Below are 18807 nucleotides of genomic sequence, written 5' to 3' on the forward strand. Positions count from 1 at the left end.
CAAGTCCTGTCGTAGGAGATAGAAGTATGCCTTTCACAAATTCCTTTTACATAGCCTTAGAAGCCTATACCAGCGTTATCAACATGCACAATAAAATGAATGCACTGAAAGCGTGTATTCAAGTGGAGACAACCAGCGACATTTCTGAGAGACATCTGGTAGATTAACCTGTTCCATACCTGGAGGGGTTGGGCGTTTCTCTCATGTGCAGCTTCACCTGCTGCCTCCTCGTACTCTTCTGTTGCTCATATCGACTCTCCATCTGCTGAAGCAGCACAGCTCTTTTCCCTAGACTGACACGGATGGCATGGATGACATCCTTATGGTTATAGCTAGCTAGCGATGCTTCCAATGTAAAAATGCAACATTCTCTAGTCATTCACCTAGAGCTAATTCAGAGCTAGCTATGTTTTTGTTGTGGATATTTAGCTAGTAAAAGTTGTTTATGACATTTAAAATAAACGTGGCATAACCTCATTAAAATAATCAATGCGGGAGCAATAACCACAAAACCCAAACAATCTTTAACAGTGTTGTTTGTCTGCTTTGTAAATCTGACAGCAATCCAATCATGCAATTTTCAGTTACCTCCCTACCCCTGTAATTATTGCTTTGATGACCATTACACTTTCTATTGTGTAATTTAAGGCTAATCAAATATCATCATAATTACTGTGCTTTACAATCATTTATGCTTTCATAATTACAGTACTCACGCARACTCTCACTGTTTAGCCAGGCCTTGTGAACAGAATGTAAGCTCTTGAGATCAGGATGTGTAGGCCTATCGAAAACTACTTGGCTGTTCTGGGAAAGGTCTTCACTACTTTACCACTAGATGGAAACCTTGTATCTAATTATGTGATACAAGGATAGTGGAATGATAATGCTTGATTCCCAATACGATACAAATGGCTAAATCCAGTACACAAAGGCAAACATGGACCACACAAGGATTTCAACAAAGTACATCAAAACCCATATTTTATTTTAAGTATAGCAATACAATGTACATATTAAATAACACTATAATAGCTTTCAACAAAAAAAAAGTTTTTTCCCCTTCTTTTTTTWTCTTCTTATTTCAGGTTACAAAAGAGGAAGCAACACCCCCCCTGTTCAAAATGGTCAATGGGATGAAATTATTCAGTGACTTGATCTATTCTATTGCACACTCTGACAACAGAAACATGAACATGAAAACAAAGTAATAACAATAATAATATCACAATCACTGCCTTAAAAGTTAATGGGAGGCGTGGAATTCTATTGGAATGTGATGACGGCCACTAACTCAATGCACGAAGACTTGGTTTCCACGTTTCACCACAAAAGCAATGCAATSAATGAGTTGAACTGASAGAAAGAAAAATAGCTTTATATGAAAATATAAAATTCTATGATTATATACCATAGATACAAAGTTTCCAGAAAATGGTTGGTTATAGAAGCAACAAAATATGTACATTGTTTTCATGATCCACTAGTGTTTGTGTTTTGCACCACATTAACACACCTGACAGTGGACACTAGGCTCAGTGATGGAACAAGCGAAACTGAAAGAATGGAAAAAAGCTAGTCCTTAACGATGCAAAATGCCTTCAGTGACAAAGGGACAAAAGTCAGCTGTTTACCCCAAATGTTGGAGCTATGACTTCATTCAATAGCCCTCCTTGGAAGGAGATGAAAGATGACGGGTAAAAAAAGAAGGAATTAATGCATCTCTCTACTTTATTATTCCAATAATTGAGTCAGAAATMAGACATAATAAAATTGCAATGATCTCCTCCTGTAGCAAAGGGAATTTCTAAACGAACACAAGTTATGACGAGTTTATGCAGAAAGTCCAGCATGTAAACTAAAAGATGCCAAATGAAGCAGAAGAAAACGTACACAGGATCATCATCACTCACTCAGTCAACAGCCTACAATTTACTGACAAAGGAAATCAGACACAAATGAAATAAGCTCTCCCTCTCTCTATTATTTCTGTTGACGGAAATTAGTGTAAGTCTTTGGTAAAAGTTACAAATCATAGGTATCCTCTATGTTTTGTTGTGATAATCAAACAGAAAATATTCTAATAGCATGGTCATTGTGCTGTTAACTTAATTCACATTTTCTTTCAAATGCAAATCACAGGTGGTCTCTGTTTCCTTCAGATAACTAAGGGAGGTATTTATTTTTAAAGTGATTCTGTCAGGAAATGAAGGGGTGGTGGTGGGAGTACAACTAAAACAGGGTCAATGAGTTAATGTGAATCACTCTAGGACTCCAGTAAAACTGTCCTTGAACCACAGTAAAACTGTCCTTGCTTAGGCCACTAAGTTCCCACCTGACTGAATCTGGAGCAAAACCATACGACAGTCATAGCATACAATCATACCACACACAAGCAGTCAAGCAACGGTGAGGATTAGAAACTATGTACACAAGGCCGTGTGACGTGGGAGCATACCTGCTTCAGGATGAACCAGGGGATTATAAAAATACCTTCACCCAAATAATCAATTCAACAGGAAGGACACAGAAAATGGCAATTGGCTGTATCATGAGTATCCATTTTCTCAAAGAAGTTTCCACTCACACAAGGACATTATCATTTCTTAATTTAACTAACTTCTATGACTCTGCGTTAACTATTAGCAGCAAGAAGCAAAAAACAACTGAGCCAGAAGGGGGTGTAAGTGTGCAGAAAATCAACACTGGCATTGAATAAGAGTGGTAAACTGTTGGATCAAGTGGGACTCGGAGGCAGGTCATGACATCGGACATCTACAAAATCACAAGTTATAATGATAAGGATATTCATATATGTGTACATATATCTATATATATATTCAAAAGCATAATATGAATCATACAAAAAACAATACAAGTTCACAGTAGCTGTTATAATATCACCTTCAATATTCAAATATGGGTTTGAATTGCTAATAAGATGCATAATGAAGATAAGGTGATACAAACAAAAGAAGAACAAACAACAAACAGAACCAATGACCCTATTGGCTGTAGGTGTGATTGAAACCAGACTGTTGAGTCTTGCAGCAAATGAGTGATATATGAGCCATATGGGTGAGCAGAGGAGAGAAGAGAGGAGGGGAGAGGAGAAGAGGTCTACTGTAGTGAAACCAGATTGAAAGGGTTATTGATATGAACCGGAAGTTATGTCACTCTCGCTCCTCTTCCTTATATGAGCCAGTAGGGAGCAAACAGAGCAATGTTTTTCTTTTCTTTCTTACTTCTCTAAAGAAGTTGAGTGAGGGTTTTGCCATGGYATGTTGAAATAAGAGCTTAATTGTAGTAGAACAGAGTCGATCAGCTTAGTATAGGCAGTAACACTGACATTATAGTGCAAACAAGAAAGACAGAAGTGTGTTTCGTTGTTGTGAACTCAAAAATGCAGCTGCAAACGTTCAGTAGGATAACATTAAGACGTAAAATGGCAAAAAATAAATATCAAAAACTTTTTATCAGTGTAAAAAAGTAATCAGGTTATTCATTTAACCAAGAGTCTGGCAAAAAAGGCCTCAAAGTATTGTCTTATAGTCTGTTTTACAAAGTAAGAGCCTCTCTCTCTGCGAGGGCCTGGGGCCCCTCAGGCCTGGTGGGTGGGGTCRTTCAGACGAGGGACTCCATGCTCTCTGCTTGGTCTGACTCATCCGACATGGCCATGATACCGTTTCTGTCCAGTGACCATAAGCCAGAGCCATTCTCCTTGGTGCTGATCAGACTGAGCATAGCTTTATAAAGGTACTGGTACTGATCCTGTGGAGGGAGAGGGAAATGCTGTAAGGAAGGGTGCAAACTCCAAAAATGCAGTCATGTAGCCAATTTGCATCTACACTATATATACAAAAGTATGTGGATGTCAGCACAAGAACTGTTCATCAGGAGCTTCATGAAATGGGTTCCATAGCCGAGAAGCCACACACAAGCCTAAGATCACCATGCTCAATGCCAAGTGTCGGCTGGAGTGGTGTAAAGCTCGCCGCCATGGGACTCTGGAGCAGTGGAAACGCGTTCTCTGGAGTGATGAATCACGCTTCACCATCTGGCAGTGCGAAGGACGAATCTGGGTTTGGCGGATGCTAACTGCCCGAATGCATAGTGCCAATAGTGTAGGGCTCCTGAGTGGCGCAGTGGTCTAAGGCACTGCATCTCAGTGCTAGAGGGGTCACTACAGACCCTGGTTCGATCCCGGGCTGTATCACAACTGGCCATGATCGGGAGTCCCATAGGGCAGTGCACAATTGGCCCAGCGTCCTCCAGGTTAAGGGAGGGTTTGGCTGGGGTAGGCCGTTACTGTAAATAAGAATTTGTTCTTAACTGACTTGCCTGGTTAAATAAACATGTTTGGTGGAGGTGAAATAATGGTTGGGGGCTGTTTTTCATGATTTGGGCTAGGTCCCTTAGTTCCAGTGAAGGGAAATCTTAACGCTTCCAACTTTGTGGTAACAGTTTGGGCAAGGCCCTTTCCTGTTTCAGCATGACAATGCCCCCGTGCACCAAGCAAGGTCCATACAGAAATAGTTTGTCAGGACCTAAACCCCATCGAATACCTTTGGGATGAATTGGAACYKCAACTGTGAGCCAGGCCTAATAGCCCAAAATCAGTGCCTGACCTCACCAATGCTCTTMTGGCTGAATGGAAGCAAGTCCCCGAAGCAATTGTCCAACATCTTGTGGAAAGCCTTCCCAGAGGAGTGGAGGCTGTTATAGCAGGAAAGTGGAGACCAACTCCATATTAATGCCATTGATTTTGGAATGCAATGTTCGACGAGCAGGTGTCCACATACTTTTGGTCATTTAGTGCATTTAATCTCTTCCATTTCATAACCATGCTACTAGTCTACTTACTATATCTGTGAATACTCCAGGCCTCATGAGGTTGATCATTTTGGCCACCTGATAGACGCCCACGGCACTCTCACTCTCCAGCTGCTGGGACAGGGTGGTGAGGGCACACAGCATGCCCGCTGACACTGCTCCGAACCTGGGGGGCAGGAGAGGAACACACAGGGTTACTTCATAAGCCTTTAAACAGGACAGAGACACACGTTCACAGAGAAGCATAGAGCCCAGAGAGGAACTGAACATCAGACTGAAGACTTAAGGAACACTGCAGCAAATTAATTCCATGTGAGACGGCAAGAGGAGTTGAGCCCCTTAGAGAAAGAAGGACGTTCACAATGAAAAGGTTGCTGCTTTTATTAACAGCTTTGTCAAGTGCACTGGAGATACACAGCCTAACAACCATGTCTAACCAGCTAATGAATATGCAGATAATTACTACAGCCGTCTATCCAAAACCTCTTAGGGGGGGATACCATAGTAACGTTACAGAACTGAAATGCTCAATTAGTCCCTTTTTTCTCTGGGATGAGACAAGCAATCTTCATTATCCTAATGAATAAACATGACTAAAGCTGCATGTCTCGTCGTTGGGAGTGTTGTTCGTCGCCGCTCATGTCTGTCAATATTAAGCGACGTTCATTATTTCTAATTGGATGGCGTATCAGTGTACCTGGGGGTGGGACTCATTAGAAGTCATCAATGGCTATGCTTACCAGGTATGCTGTAGATGTGAAAGTGTGGGTGGGTGTGTGTGTGTGAAAAACAAAATGTTCTGTTGAAACAGTGTACAGTATACAGTATTCAGTTTGCTTAAAAGCAGAGATAAGTGTTCTCTCTGTCATTAGGAACAGGACGTGACACACTCACTCGTCGTGTACTATGGTGGGTCCGTCTCTSGTCATGGCCTCCTCCTTGATGACATTGATGAGCTCAAAGGTGCTGCTGATGGGAGCGTCAGGGTTGGGCCATTTAGGGCACTGGAAGTGACGCACCTCCAACACATAGTCATCCTGGGGAGAGGAACAGAAAGAGAGGAAGGGATAGGTTAGTGTATGTAGGTGTACATACAAAGACGCCCCCAGCCACACACACATGGACTGACTCATACACTCATGGAGGAAAAGACAGTCATACACACAGAGGTAGGTCCATAAACACCCACACACCACACCGTACCTGTGTGGCCTCCAGGATGAAGTCGTGGATGATGATCTGCTCCTCGTTAGAAAGGCATAGTCTGTCTTTGCTGATAAGTGTGACAGTGAAAGCTTCACAGTTCATGGCCTCCTCTCGACTCGGCCAGTACACAAACTCATCCTCCGCCTAAAGACACACAGCCAAATCAAAAGGGGGGATTAGTATGAAAAGGAAAAAGGAGGAGAAGGAAGTGAGGAAGTGGGGGTGAGACAAAAATAGAAAAACAAGGATGGGTTGAGTGAGACATTTCAGTTTAGTAGAATCCCTGAGAGTTTATTCTGAGCAAAGCATTAAGTCCAAAACGAAACAAACTTTTAAAGGGGTGGGAATGTGAGTGCAGAGGTACCCCCAATCAGTGTGTGAAGTCACAGAGAGTTAGTTAGAGAGACATATGGCTGACTGGAGCGACTGATACAGCTGCTGTCACTTCCAGTCCTCATCTCAATGCTTCTCACCCCAAAATGAGTGACTTCCTGTGTGAACACTGGGCCAAGGCTGGAAAAGACAATGCTTAGGGTGCTAAGGCAGCCTTTTAATAGACCAAAGATTAGGCTAATATCTGAACTGTTTTACCTTTAGTCTGTGTGCGTCTGTTTGTGTGTGTGTGCGTACGTGTGTGTGTGAGACCCACCAGCCCCTGGTTGTCCGGCAGCATGACAATGATCTGTGCATTGTGGTCCCAGATCATCCTCCAGAAGTCTTTAGTGGTATGGGGCAGAGGATGCTGGGTAATGATGAACTCATTGCTCCTGTAGTAGCCCTGTGGTGTCACAACAGAGGTCAAGGGTTCAAGCAAGGGTTGTGTTGTGGTTAAGAGGAAAACAATGCAGTTGCCTAGGGCGAAACTGCCACAGCAGCAGCCTACCACTGCTTAAAACATCTTACAGCTAGCAGCCTACCACTGCTTAAACATCTTACAGCTAGCAGCCTACCACTGCTTAAAACATCTTACAGCTAGCAGCCTACCACTGCTTAAACATCTTACAGCTCAAGCCTACACGCTTAAAACATCTACAGCTAGCAGCCTACCACTGCTTAAAACATCTTACAGCTAGCAGCCTACCACTGCTTAAAACATCTTACAGCTAGCAGCCTACCACTGCCTTAAAACATCTTACAGCTAGCACCTACCACTGCTTAAAACATCTTACAGCTAGCAGCCTACCACTGCTTAAAACATCTTACAGCTAGCAGCCTACCACTGCTTAAAAATCTTACAGCTAGCAAGCCTACCACTGCTTAAAACATCTTACAGCTAGCAGCCTACCACTGCTTAAACATCTTACAGTTAGCAGCTAACCACTGCTTTAACAAACATTTACTAGCTAGCGAAATTCTACTCTGTATTCACAAAAGTCAACAACTCCAAGTCCATTCCTCTCAGTTGACAGCAATCAATGTCTATGAGACAAATGGATCTTATATCATAATATTTACATTCCTTGTTCAGTTGGTCCAGCCGGGTGTGTGCCTGAGGGACAGTGAATGATTGACAGGGGAGGAACAGGAGGTGGTACTCACCATTATGTAAGATGCGTTAATGTAATCTGTGCCTTTCATACCGGGCAAAGGTGCCAACCCCACCCTCGCTCGCTCCGCTGCCATAGAGACACAGAGAGAACCAATCAGGGCACAGTGATCATAGAGCTATGCAGCAAACATGTTCTTATTGGTTTACAAAGCGATGTGATTTCTATGAAAAGCAGCCACAGCATACTCACTTAAAATAACTATAGTARGAGCATGGACCATACACAACCAATTATGTAGATGAATGACTTGCTGACCATGAATAGAGACTAGGGTCATCAGAAACAGGACACTGGAGAGCAGCAGTCTAGCCTGGAGCCAGTGCAATAGGTGAATATGGCCGTCAGGTTGTGCATGGATAAAAAAGTCATACAAGTTGAGTATTTGACTTACAGGGTACCACCGAAGAGTTGCGGTTCTTCTCTTTGTTGCACTCCTTCTGAGCACTGAAGCACTCCACAAACCTGGCATTACACTGAGTCACCAACTGCAAACAAGAGAGGAGGTGAGAGGGCAAGAAAGAGGGATAGAGAGATTCATGAAAAGGGAAAGAGAGAGAGGTTAGATAACAATGATACAGTCAGGGTCGGGGTCAACTCCAGTCAATTCCAATTCTAATTTTCTTCAATGCTAAACATTCTAGTAAATTCTTACTCAGATCAAATTCAGCTGAAGGAAAAAATTGTGTTGTCATCTTAACACTCCTGCCAAATGACACAATTACAAACACTGCTAATTCTTTGGAGAGCAGAAATTAACATAGGACTTTGGACATTTTTGGCATCTAAATTTTTTGGCATCTAATTGCATTAAAATCACAATGGCTGCAATTGTTTTGCAAGAGCCCGCTCAATCTCGCCCGACCCTGGGCCGAATCAAATCACACCATGGAGGAGAATAATGAAAGCCAATTATGATCTGAGCCTGTCGTCAAACCAGGCGACAACCTAGACCCCCCCACTGTGATAGGAGGGTTCACATTGCCCTGGCAACAAGTGCAGTGAGTAGCGTTAGTCAAAGGGGGCACCCGGGGAAGAGAAGTACTCTTCCCCTAAATGTATTTCCATTCTAATTACATTTACGTCTCCAGTAGAGGGCCCAAACAGAGATCAATCAAGACTTTGTGATGCTGAGAGACATCTTTAAGGAGACAGACATGACCCTGAGATCCCTGCGCTGGGAAAACATGGGAACGATGGAGAGCTGAGGGAAGTGAGAGAATAGAGGGAGACATAGAGAGTATGATAGAAAATGAGAGGTACGGAGAGAGAGAGAAGTACAGAGAGAGAGAGACAGAGAGCGAGAGAGATATGCAGGAAGAAAAATATAGATTCAGAGAAAATCTGTTTGAGAGAGATGATAGGCAGATAGAGAAAGCGAGAAAGAGATCTAGGGTTCAGTAAGACTGAGAAGGAGCTGCTCAGACCTTAAACTGTTTCTCCAGGCGAGTCTTGCCGCCCACCCCAGGTGTAAGGATACTGTTGACATAGCTGTGCAGCTGGCTGGACAACACCTCTGTCTCCTTCCCCATGATGGCCTCAATCAACACATCATGAATGAAGATATACTGCTCCTATAGGCCAAGCAAGATGGAGAGAAGCAACACCAAGTCAGACACGCATACAGTGGCAGTACAGCTCTTTGTAAAGAAATGATGACAATGGCTATGGTCCTTTGGTCCTGGACAACAGTGGCTATGTGATGCATGCCTGTTCTCTAATTACACAGAGGGATATGGACAGATTAAAACACAGCTGCATAAGACAGATAAGAAAGACATCATCATTTGCTTTCACACAGATGCTGAAGTGAACAGAATGTCACATAGTGAGTATAGAAGGGTGTTAACACACAAACACACACACACAAACTGGACCCACCTCTGTCTGTACCAGGTAGTTGCGCTGGGTCCGGATGTGTTTGAGGAAGCCCAGGACGTTGACTGTGCTTTTGTCCTTGATCTGCTGCAGCATGCTGTCTATGACGATGTAGGTCCCTGTCCGGCCCACACCCGCACTGCACACAGAGAGAGATATTAGCAAGCTCTCGTGTCGACTTATCTTGCTCAAGAGGAAGATGTGACTTGACCTCGTCTCCATGTATCACAAATATGTGCCTGTCCTAAGCACACTCTCATCGCCAATATAAGGGATTAGTATAGAAAGGAAAAATCATCTGCGTAGAGAAGGAAGTGAGGAAGTGGGGGTGAGATAAAAATAGGTCGCTCTCTCGATGATACCTCAATACTGCTGCAGGGGAATGGATAGAGTGGTGGTTTTTTTTCGTGTCTTTTTTTTTTTTTTTTTCTCTTTTTTTATTTTCTGAGATATTATTTTTTGGGATCTTTTCGTATGTATCGTCAGATTCATCTTCAGAGAGTGTCTATTCTCTGAGCTAATAGATTAATTTCTCAATACGAACAATCTACTTAAAAGGAGTGTCTGGGAATGTGCGTCAGTCATGCTCGCTGTACTCCATTCTCTCCATCTGAATGTGGTGTAAGTCTCTTCAGACGATAGTTTCTAGTTATTGTATCTGTCATTCGCACTATCCTTCTTCTTCGTCGACTCTCTTGACCGCTGGGTTAAGTCTGAGACGTGGAAGATCAGCAATATATTCATGGCGGAACTCTCAATTTCATAATTCATATGTGTTCTTCTTGCTACTTTGCAGCTTAATAGGAGATTTCACGCCATATATAGAGTTTGACTATTTACGCTCTGTTGTGAACACGGCGAGCCACAGGTCTATGGTTAATAAGACAATGCGTTAGGGGTGGCTAAGGCAGCCTTTTTAATAGACCAAGAGAGATCAAAATAAGGTAGCTAATATCTTCGAACATCGCTAATTTAACACCTCTCTATCTTGCTGCTTGTCTTCTAGTGGCTTACGTGTGTGTGTTAGGCCGTATTAGTCTGTCGTCAGATGATGAGAGCACATCAGCAAACGGCCATTAATTGGTAACTATAGGAACCACTGTGTTTGTGTGGTAACTCTCTTCTGGGAAGTCATCGAATCCAGATCTGCAATATGATTATGAGCCTGAGCGTTATTGGTAGGTTCAGACTAGGATCAGAATGGACTTTGTAAAGTCTATATCATAGTGGTTATGGTAGGCGGCTATGAGGTTGTATTGATGACCTATTGGGTACAAGACACTCTGAATACAGGTCATTTGCTCTGTGTAGCTGTTGGTGTCACAACAGAGGTTAAGGTTTAGCTACAGGGTTTAAGATGTTTTTGTTCGGTTACTCGAAGGCTCGTCTCGAGTGTGGCTTCATAGAGTCGTGTGAATTACGCTGCCAAGTGCAGGCAGCCTACTTATGCTTAAAGCCCTCTCTCTTAACTAGGTGAGGCTTAAGTACTATCCACTGTTGAATAACTATAATTATAAGCTATGAATAGTCAGTATGTACACTGCTTTAAGCATTTACAGCTAGCAGCCTATCTTGAGTGAGATGGACTTAAATCATAATCACTTATACTAGGTCTATGGCTCTTACGCTGACATATAGAACCATGGCTTTCAAGCCGAATTCGTCTACCTTAGACGAGGTGGCAGCCCTCTGGAGCTACACGTGCTGTAACTAAGAGGTATTACATGCAATAGCAGCGTTGCCTAACACTGCTGCGCTCATACAACATTAACATCTTAAGCGATATGAGAGGCCATGAGCCGTTGCTGTGTGAGAAATTATCATGATGCACAGGCTTGAAGTATGAGGATGCACGTTCTCTACAACTACTTACACCAGCTAAGTCAGCCTAGAAGTGGTTCTATAATACATTTAGCTAGTGGATTATCTCGCTAACGTTGCTGTAGAAACATATATACTAAGCTGAGCTCATTTATACATGTTTTCAGATTAAAATACATCTTACACGCTTGCAGATATATTCTATGATTCATTTAAAAGACTGTTTTATCAGCTAGTGTGCTGACAGTCCTACATTCATTCCATTAGTTATAATAACATTACTTACATGTCTCTGACAGCCCTAGCACACTGGCTTTTAATACACATTATTAGACAGTAGAAATTAGGTATACTACTTTAAGAATGCTTAATACATATTCAGCTAGCAGCCTCTCCAACTTTTTTGTTAGTATACATTATATAACATAGCTAGAGCCTATTAAACAAACTTGGCGGTTAAAGACTCTTACAGGCTCGCAGCTACACTGGCTGTTAAGTTAAACATTGGAAGAAGACTAGGCTTAATTCTAATATTTAGATATTCGTAAGTTGTTATTGTGGTGTAAAATCTCAATCTTTGAAATCTAACCATGCTTAAAAATTTAGTAGGGAAGCGCGTACACTCGCTTAGTAAATTAGTTGACAGCTATCAGACTGCATTGCTCTATAAGAATGACTATTTGCAGTATATCTAAGCCTAACATCTTCCAGCTTAATAACATCTTATAATAGTTAGAGGTGTCTATGCTCTACAGTATTCAAATAGAGATTCTAAGCATATATGAACTGAGATCGAGTGGTCTGGTTCAGATTGGGCAGTAAAATGTGTCTGAATGAGGAGCAGGACAATGGTTCGTAGATGTGGTGGTCTAGATGAATGATTCAAGTGTGAATGTGGTCGGGGCTGAACTGCATCTTGTTTCAGTTGGTACAGCGGGTGGTGTGCTCTGAGGGACAGTGATGATTGACAGGTGAGGAACAGGAGGTGGTGGAACGTGCTTCGGCTCGAGAGAAAGGTGTGGATAATTGTGTATGTATGAGTATATCTAGCTGTTAGTTATTTATTTGTTGTGGGTAGGTGTGTGATCTCTGGTGTTCATACATTGTGTAATTACAGAGGTACATAATGCTGTGTGTGTGTGTGTGAGGGTGGTGGCCTAGTGTGGCGCTAGATGTGCTTCTGTGTGGTGTGTGTGTGTGCGTGTGTCTGCGTGTGGTCCAGTTAGGGGATGTGACATGTGCTCAGAGTAGATGTGATACAGTCAGTGGCGAAGCTGGTATGCTCGCTCGATATCTGTAGTGTGCTCGTGTGTTGTGGTGTGTATGGAGTGCTTGTGGTCGTGTAGGCAATAGTGCTCGCTGGGTTGTTGTGTCTGTGTATGTGTGTTTGTGTGTGTGACATAGTAGCGGATGTGTGTGATTTGTGTGCTGAGTAAAGAGGACATGGAGCGCCGCATATCACTTAAAATTAAGAGTATAGGGGTATTGTTAAGGTTTGGATGGATTTTGATTGAGGAGCATCCAATTACTAGGTATGATGCATATCTTGTTACTTCGCTGACCTGTTGATGATCAGTTGGTGCAATTCAAGGCAGTGGTTATGAGGGTGCATTATGAAACACGGGACAGCTGGATGAAGCAAGCGGCAAGTACTACGCCTGGAGCAGATGGCAGCAGACTTGGTTGAATCTGCAGCAATGTCAGGTCTGTGAACAAAAAAGGCATATCAAAAATAAGTGGCTACAAGTTGAGTATGGGATGAACTGTGACTTTGGGTTTTTCACGAAGGTGCGGTCTCATCTTTCATGCTTGTTTGCCACTCCTTCTGTGAGTGACAGGATCAGGCTTCACTCGCGACATACAAGATTTCACATCAGGATCTTTAAATGCTGCCCAACAAGAGATGTAGTGTGAGAGAGGCAGAAAAGAAGCGAATAATTGTGATGTGATTTGTTGCATTAATGTAAGAAGGTAGGGGAAGAGGAGGGGTAGAGAGGGTTAGATAGAGAGATGGGAGGTACAGTACAGGGTTTGGGCGTGAGATCACAAATTACAGTTTAAATATTATGCCAATTTTAATTTTCTTCATTATGCTAAATTCATTTCTCTTAGTTTGAGTTTCTACGGTAATTCAGCTCCTTGAAAAATAGGTAATACAAAATTTTTTTATGTGTGTTGTCGAAATATTTTTTATTTTTTTTCATTTTGTTGTGTGCGAGGATTTGTTCGTTCGTGATCATAGCATGTGAAAACACATCCTGCCAAAATGACACATTCAACACTCTATACACAACACAACTAAAGCACATCAATTAACTACATTGGAAGAGCGAACAAGAATTCAATCGGAAATATTTGTTATAATTATAGGATACAATTTTTTGGGCAATTATAATATTTTTATGGATTTTAAGACGCATATAGAATAGATGCAGACAAATTTATTATTTCATATGTTAATATGGCTGTCAATTGTTTTGCAGAGCCCGCTAATTCTCGCATTTTGACGCTGTTTTGGCCGAATCAAATCACACCATTGTGAGGATGAATATGAAAGCATTATTAGATTTGAGCTGTCGTCAACTCTTCGGGACAACCTTATTTGACCCGTTTCCCATGCTCCACATGTGATTAGGTAGGGTTCCATTTGGCTTACTAGGATATATGTTTGCTTAGTGAGTTTAGTCGTTATAAGATTAGCATGACGGGGGATCAGTCCGGGAGAATGTATGACAGTCACTTTTCCCCTAAAGTGTTTTTCTTCATTTATATTAATTTAGTGTCCAGTTAAAAGTGGAAATACACGTAGATTGGTAACATTTATTTTAAATAGATATCTGGTTTTGTGGTTTGCATCTAGAGAGACATTTTAAGGATTGACAGACTCACAGATACTGATTGATTTTACTCACAAACTTAGAAGATTCCACCTGGCAGTGAGTGGAAAACGATATGGAGAACTTGGTGTGGTCGTATAGCTGATATTGTGAGAGAGTTGTAGTAGCATAGTGATGGGAGATCATGTGAGGTAGTAGTTGTGGATTATGATAAATGAGCATGTAGATTACGTGAGGAGTACGATGACGTAAGTGTAGCCGTAGAGAGAGAGAAGAGGAGCTGAATGATGAGGAATAGAGTGATAGCAGGCAAGAGAAAATAGTTTTGGGTCCGTAACGATTTATCGATAGAAATATGTCATGTTTTGAGAAGAGTGATTAGGTTAGAATTTTGAGATTGAGCGGGTGAAAGAGGATCTAGGGAGGTTAAAATATAAGAGAGACAGTGGAGAGAAGGATGCTGCTAGTGCAGCTCTTGTAAATAGCCTGACTTATTTCTTCAGATGATGCCTTGGCATGAGGTAACCCCAGTGTGTAATAGGATATCTGTTGAATATGCTGTGGCAGGAGTAGGACTAGGACACACTACTCTGTCTCCTTCCCCATGATGGCTCCCAAATCAAACACATATGCAGAAGCAAGATTAGTGCCTTGTCCTATAGGCAAGCAGATGGATGAGAAGCTACACACTACAATGTCAGACACTCAATTGGTCTAGTTTCTTTTTGAAGGAGAGAACTCTCATCCTTTATTTCCAATCATTATGTCATTAGGGATTCTTTTTACCACTTTCGCCATTTCTGTAGGGTTTCAGAAACGTTTGTTTAATTGATACAGTGCTCTTTTCTTAAGATTAGTCACGGCCTCTGGGCAGCTGAGTTTAACTTCAATTCTCAAGATTCTTGTATCTCTACTTGGCAGTATGGATGGTGGTAAAAAGGGTTCTATGTAACTGGAAATTATATTTTACGCAGTCACGCCTTCTTTGGGAGTGTATAATCTGGCATTGGTGAAACCCGATTGAACATTTATTTAAATTTGTCGCTCACGGTGTGCATCTAGATATTATACACTATTAAGCTCAACTCTGTGGTTATTTTGTTCTTTAATAAACCCCCTTCAGTATAAGCATGCTAGTTTAATTGCTGGGAATAATTATGGCTTTGTCTGCACAAACTTTGCACTGATATTTATTGTTATTGTTGCTTTGCAGTGTATTTTTTTCAGCAGAATTTGTGCCAGAACAGATGTAGATTATGTTTTCAAAGTACTTTAGACAGAAAAATGTAATCCGCTGCCCTAGTGGCGTCGAACATCGTCGTGTTTGAAGAGGACTATAATGCGGCAGGTATACTGTATGTGCATGCTAAACGAGACCAACCCCACGCGTCTTCGTTTGACGGTACGGGAAATGCTAACATCACTCGCCAGCGCCATAAAGAGGAGACCTCTTTGTGGACCTTGCCTGTATCTTAGTGAGCATTTGCCATATTTCTATCTTTTCCTATAATGGTGCTATTCTACGAGCTAATAAGTCGCTATTTAACACCATAATGCGGAATTTAATTTTAAGACACTGTGGGCTTTCTATTTTCCGTCTGGTGTGAAAGTGGAAGGCGCGCGTGTAGCATAAATGTCAACGGCGATGTTAGTGTTTGCAATGTTCCCGTCGTGTTAAATAAGGTCACATCTGGCATATGCTCCAAGCCTATACATTCATTGGAGATAGGTTTGTAATTTAACCTTTTTTCTATAGCAGCGGGAAGTAGGAGTGCTGATGGTCGCTCGTGCTACAGCACCCTGGGCAATAACATGTAGTAGATCTATTTGTACTGATTTTTTTCTTACCTTTACAATTGCGAGTAGACTCCTCTCGTTCTCTTTGTTCCCTTTGGTTGTCTGTGAGGAACAGCCGCCTGAACTCCAAATAGCATGTTGTCAGGACCAAAGGCCCCTGCTGGACGCTCCTTTACTATACTAGGATATATTGTATAATCATTTCTTACCCAAAGAGCGTGTTATCATGCTGGGCATGCGTAGCTTCTCGCTCTCGCGATGTTTGCCTTGTTCAATCTGCTTTTGGCGTGAACTAGGAGACGAGTTTCGCTATCGCATTCATTAGTGGATTGTCTGTAAGAGGTTGGCTCAGATTGTTGTTTTGGTTTATGTTTCTCGAGCGCCCTTCTATAACGTTGGGAAGGATGAGGAGATACTAGGAAAGGCTGGGTTCCCTTCCAAAGTTATGGGCTAGTTGGTCCGGGCATCTCCAAGGACTTATGTCAATCGTATGCAAATTGGGGTGGGCGGGAGGACTGAGGCTGGAGAAACGTTTAGGGTACTTGAAGCAGCTTCCTTCTCAGTCTTAGCTGACCCTAAGATCTTTTATTTTCCGCTTGCTTCTTAACTCTGCTAGTCAATCTTCCAAACATGATTCTTCTCTGAATCATATTTTATCTTCCTGCATATCTCTGCTCCCGCCTCTGTCTCTCTCTCTCTGTACTTCTTCTCTGCTCTGTACTCTCATTTTCCTATCATATATCTATTCTCCCTCTTATTTCTCACATTCCTCAGCTCTACCCATCGTCCATCGGTTTTCAGCCGGCAAGGATCTTAGGCTCTTGTGTCTGCTTAATAATGTTCTCAACTCACCAGGTCTCTGGATTGATTCTGTTTTGCGGCCCTCTACTGGAGAGTAATGTAATTAGAATGGAATACATTTAGGGGAAGGTACTGTTTTCCCGGGTGCCCCTTTGATCAACGCTACTCATGCACTTGTTGAGCAGGGATGTGACCCTCATGTCACAGTGGGGGGTCTACGCGGTTGTGCGGTCAAGCTCAGTATAATTGGCTTCCATTATCTTCATGGTGTGATTTTTGCGACCAACGGTCGGGGCATACATAGTGTGGAGTAGACAGGCTCTTTGGTAAATGGAATGTGCAATGAGATATGGGTCTATTGTTCTGGAGCAGTGGCTATGTGACGTCGCATGCATCTGTTTTTCGTAATTTTTGGCATTCAGAGGGATAATAGGAAGATTGAACAAAAGCTTAGCAGTGGCATAAGAAGATAAGTAATGTACAGTATAGTCAATAAATGTGCTACTACGACACAGTACTGACTGATATTGTGAACATGAATTGTCTCATAACATATAGTATGATGTATGAGAGGGTGTAAACCATCACATCGATCACAATTAGCAATGTCTGGACACTTCTGGTCTGTACAGGTAGTGTGCGCTTGGTTAGAGAGATTGGTGTACTGAGAGACAGACCATGGATCGTTTGATTCGCTTTATTGTCATTGAATTGCTTAGCACGTCATAGCGTAGTATTGATGATGATTGTAGGGGCTACTGTTCTTCCGAGAAACTTTACGAGTGACATCATATGAGGAGATCAGGGTAGATTTGGGAAGTGAAGCTATTCAGTGGAAATATCCCGGAGAAAAACGTTCGGATCGAAGACAGATGTAATCAATTAATACGTCTTAGTCCTTAACGTTTTCATAATCCGTCTAGTCCATTGTTCTTCATGATAAAGTATCATGTTTTCGTTCTATGCTGGTTCTTTTTTAGACTTGATTTGATTCCTGTATTGGCATGGCCGTGTTCTTAGATTATCCTTGGGGTGTCTTCAGTAGTTAAAGCCAGTTGCTGTGTATTTGAGTGTTCATGGTTTAGAGTTATAGGCAGGACATCGAGTGATTGTAACGAGTTGGTAGATGGTAGGAGTGGGCTCACGAGTGGAGGGGAGAGAGGCTCTAAGGATGGAATATAGTCGCGAGAGGTGAGTACTATTGTTCTGGTCGGATAATCAAGGTGTCAGTACCTCTGGGTCTGACTTTTTTCGGCTATCCATGGTGATGGGAACAGTGGGTAAGGATGGGTAAGTTTTCGTTTGCCAGCCTCGGGCTCGTCCGCTGTGGGCTTGGAACGGAGTAGCATGTCTCATCTGTTCATAGTATCTAGAGCTGAGCCTAGTTCTTTTCTGATCATGTGCCTGAGGGTATATCAGGTTCTATATATATATCTATATATATTTATTTTTATATTATCAATATGGATATGAAGTCAGACTCTACTGGGAGCATTTCGGCTCGATATAACTATGTATACTCCTAGTTAAGTAATTTGGTTACTAGTTCGAGTTCTTGTGGTAGGCTGCTATAATCTTCGAGACCTATCGTATTATCTCCTAGGATGAATCTTATCTCGATGTCAGCTTTGGGTGTGTAACAGTTTAGCAGACAGTAAAGTGTGTGATTTGTATTTAGGTGAGATAGGGTAGAGGAAATGGGAATGTCGGCCTTGATTGATTAGGTGAATTTAGTAGTTGGTTTGTCTCATTGGTGTCAGCCGCAGGAGAGTACGAGAAGCGAGGGTAGGGGTTGGCCACCATTTGCAGGTCTGAAGTAGAGACGAGACATTGGCATTAAGCCCCGCCAGGTCACGAGGCACGTAATGAGGACTTTGTTGTGGTGTGTGTGTGTGGTGTGGTGTGTGGTGTGTGTGTGGTGTGTGTGTGTGTGTGTGTGTGTGTGTGTGTGTGTGTGTGTGTGTGTGTGTGTGTGTGTGTGTGTGTGTGTGTGTGTGTGTGTGTGTGTGTGTGTGTGTGTGTGTGTTGTGTTGTGTGTGTGGTGTGTGTGTGTGTTGGCAGAGCTTGTATTAGTTTGAGTGTGTCGA

The 18807-nt window shown here is 42.2% G+C and overlaps 1 protein-coding gene across 1 annotated transcript in view; it reads right to left on the minus strand.

Moving 5' to 3' along the window:
* Nucleotides 1–967: 967 nt before the first annotated feature.
* Nucleotides 968–18807, minus strand: part of ptprga (protein tyrosine phosphatase receptor type Ga) — a 324968-nt gene continuing 307128 nt past the window's right edge. Inside the window, exons 21-29 of the mRNA XM_070445823.1 lie at nt 9468–9603; nt 9014–9160; nt 7981–8074; nt 7579–7655; nt 6689–6817; nt 6037–6183; nt 5728–5870; nt 4864–4999; nt 968–3771 (exon numbers count right to left, since the gene is read on the minus strand). Of these exons, the coding sequence (XP_070301924.1) occupies nt 3625–3771; nt 4864–4999; nt 5728–5870; nt 6037–6183; nt 6689–6817; nt 7579–7655; nt 7981–8074; nt 9014–9160; nt 9468–9603 (1156 nt within the window). The 3' untranslated portion in view covers nt 968–3624. The remainder of the gene's footprint in view (nt 3772–4863; nt 5000–5727; nt 5871–6036; nt 6184–6688; nt 6818–7578; nt 7656–7980; nt 8075–9013; nt 9161–9467; nt 9604–18807) is intronic.

The sequence above is a fragment of the Salvelinus sp. IW2-2015 genome, linkage group LG11 (assembly GCF_002910315.2).
Source record: "Salvelinus sp. IW2-2015 linkage group LG11, ASM291031v2, whole genome shotgun sequence".
Classification (NCBI taxonomy): domain Eukaryota; kingdom Metazoa; phylum Chordata; class Actinopteri; order Salmoniformes; family Salmonidae; genus Salvelinus; species Salvelinus sp. IW2-2015.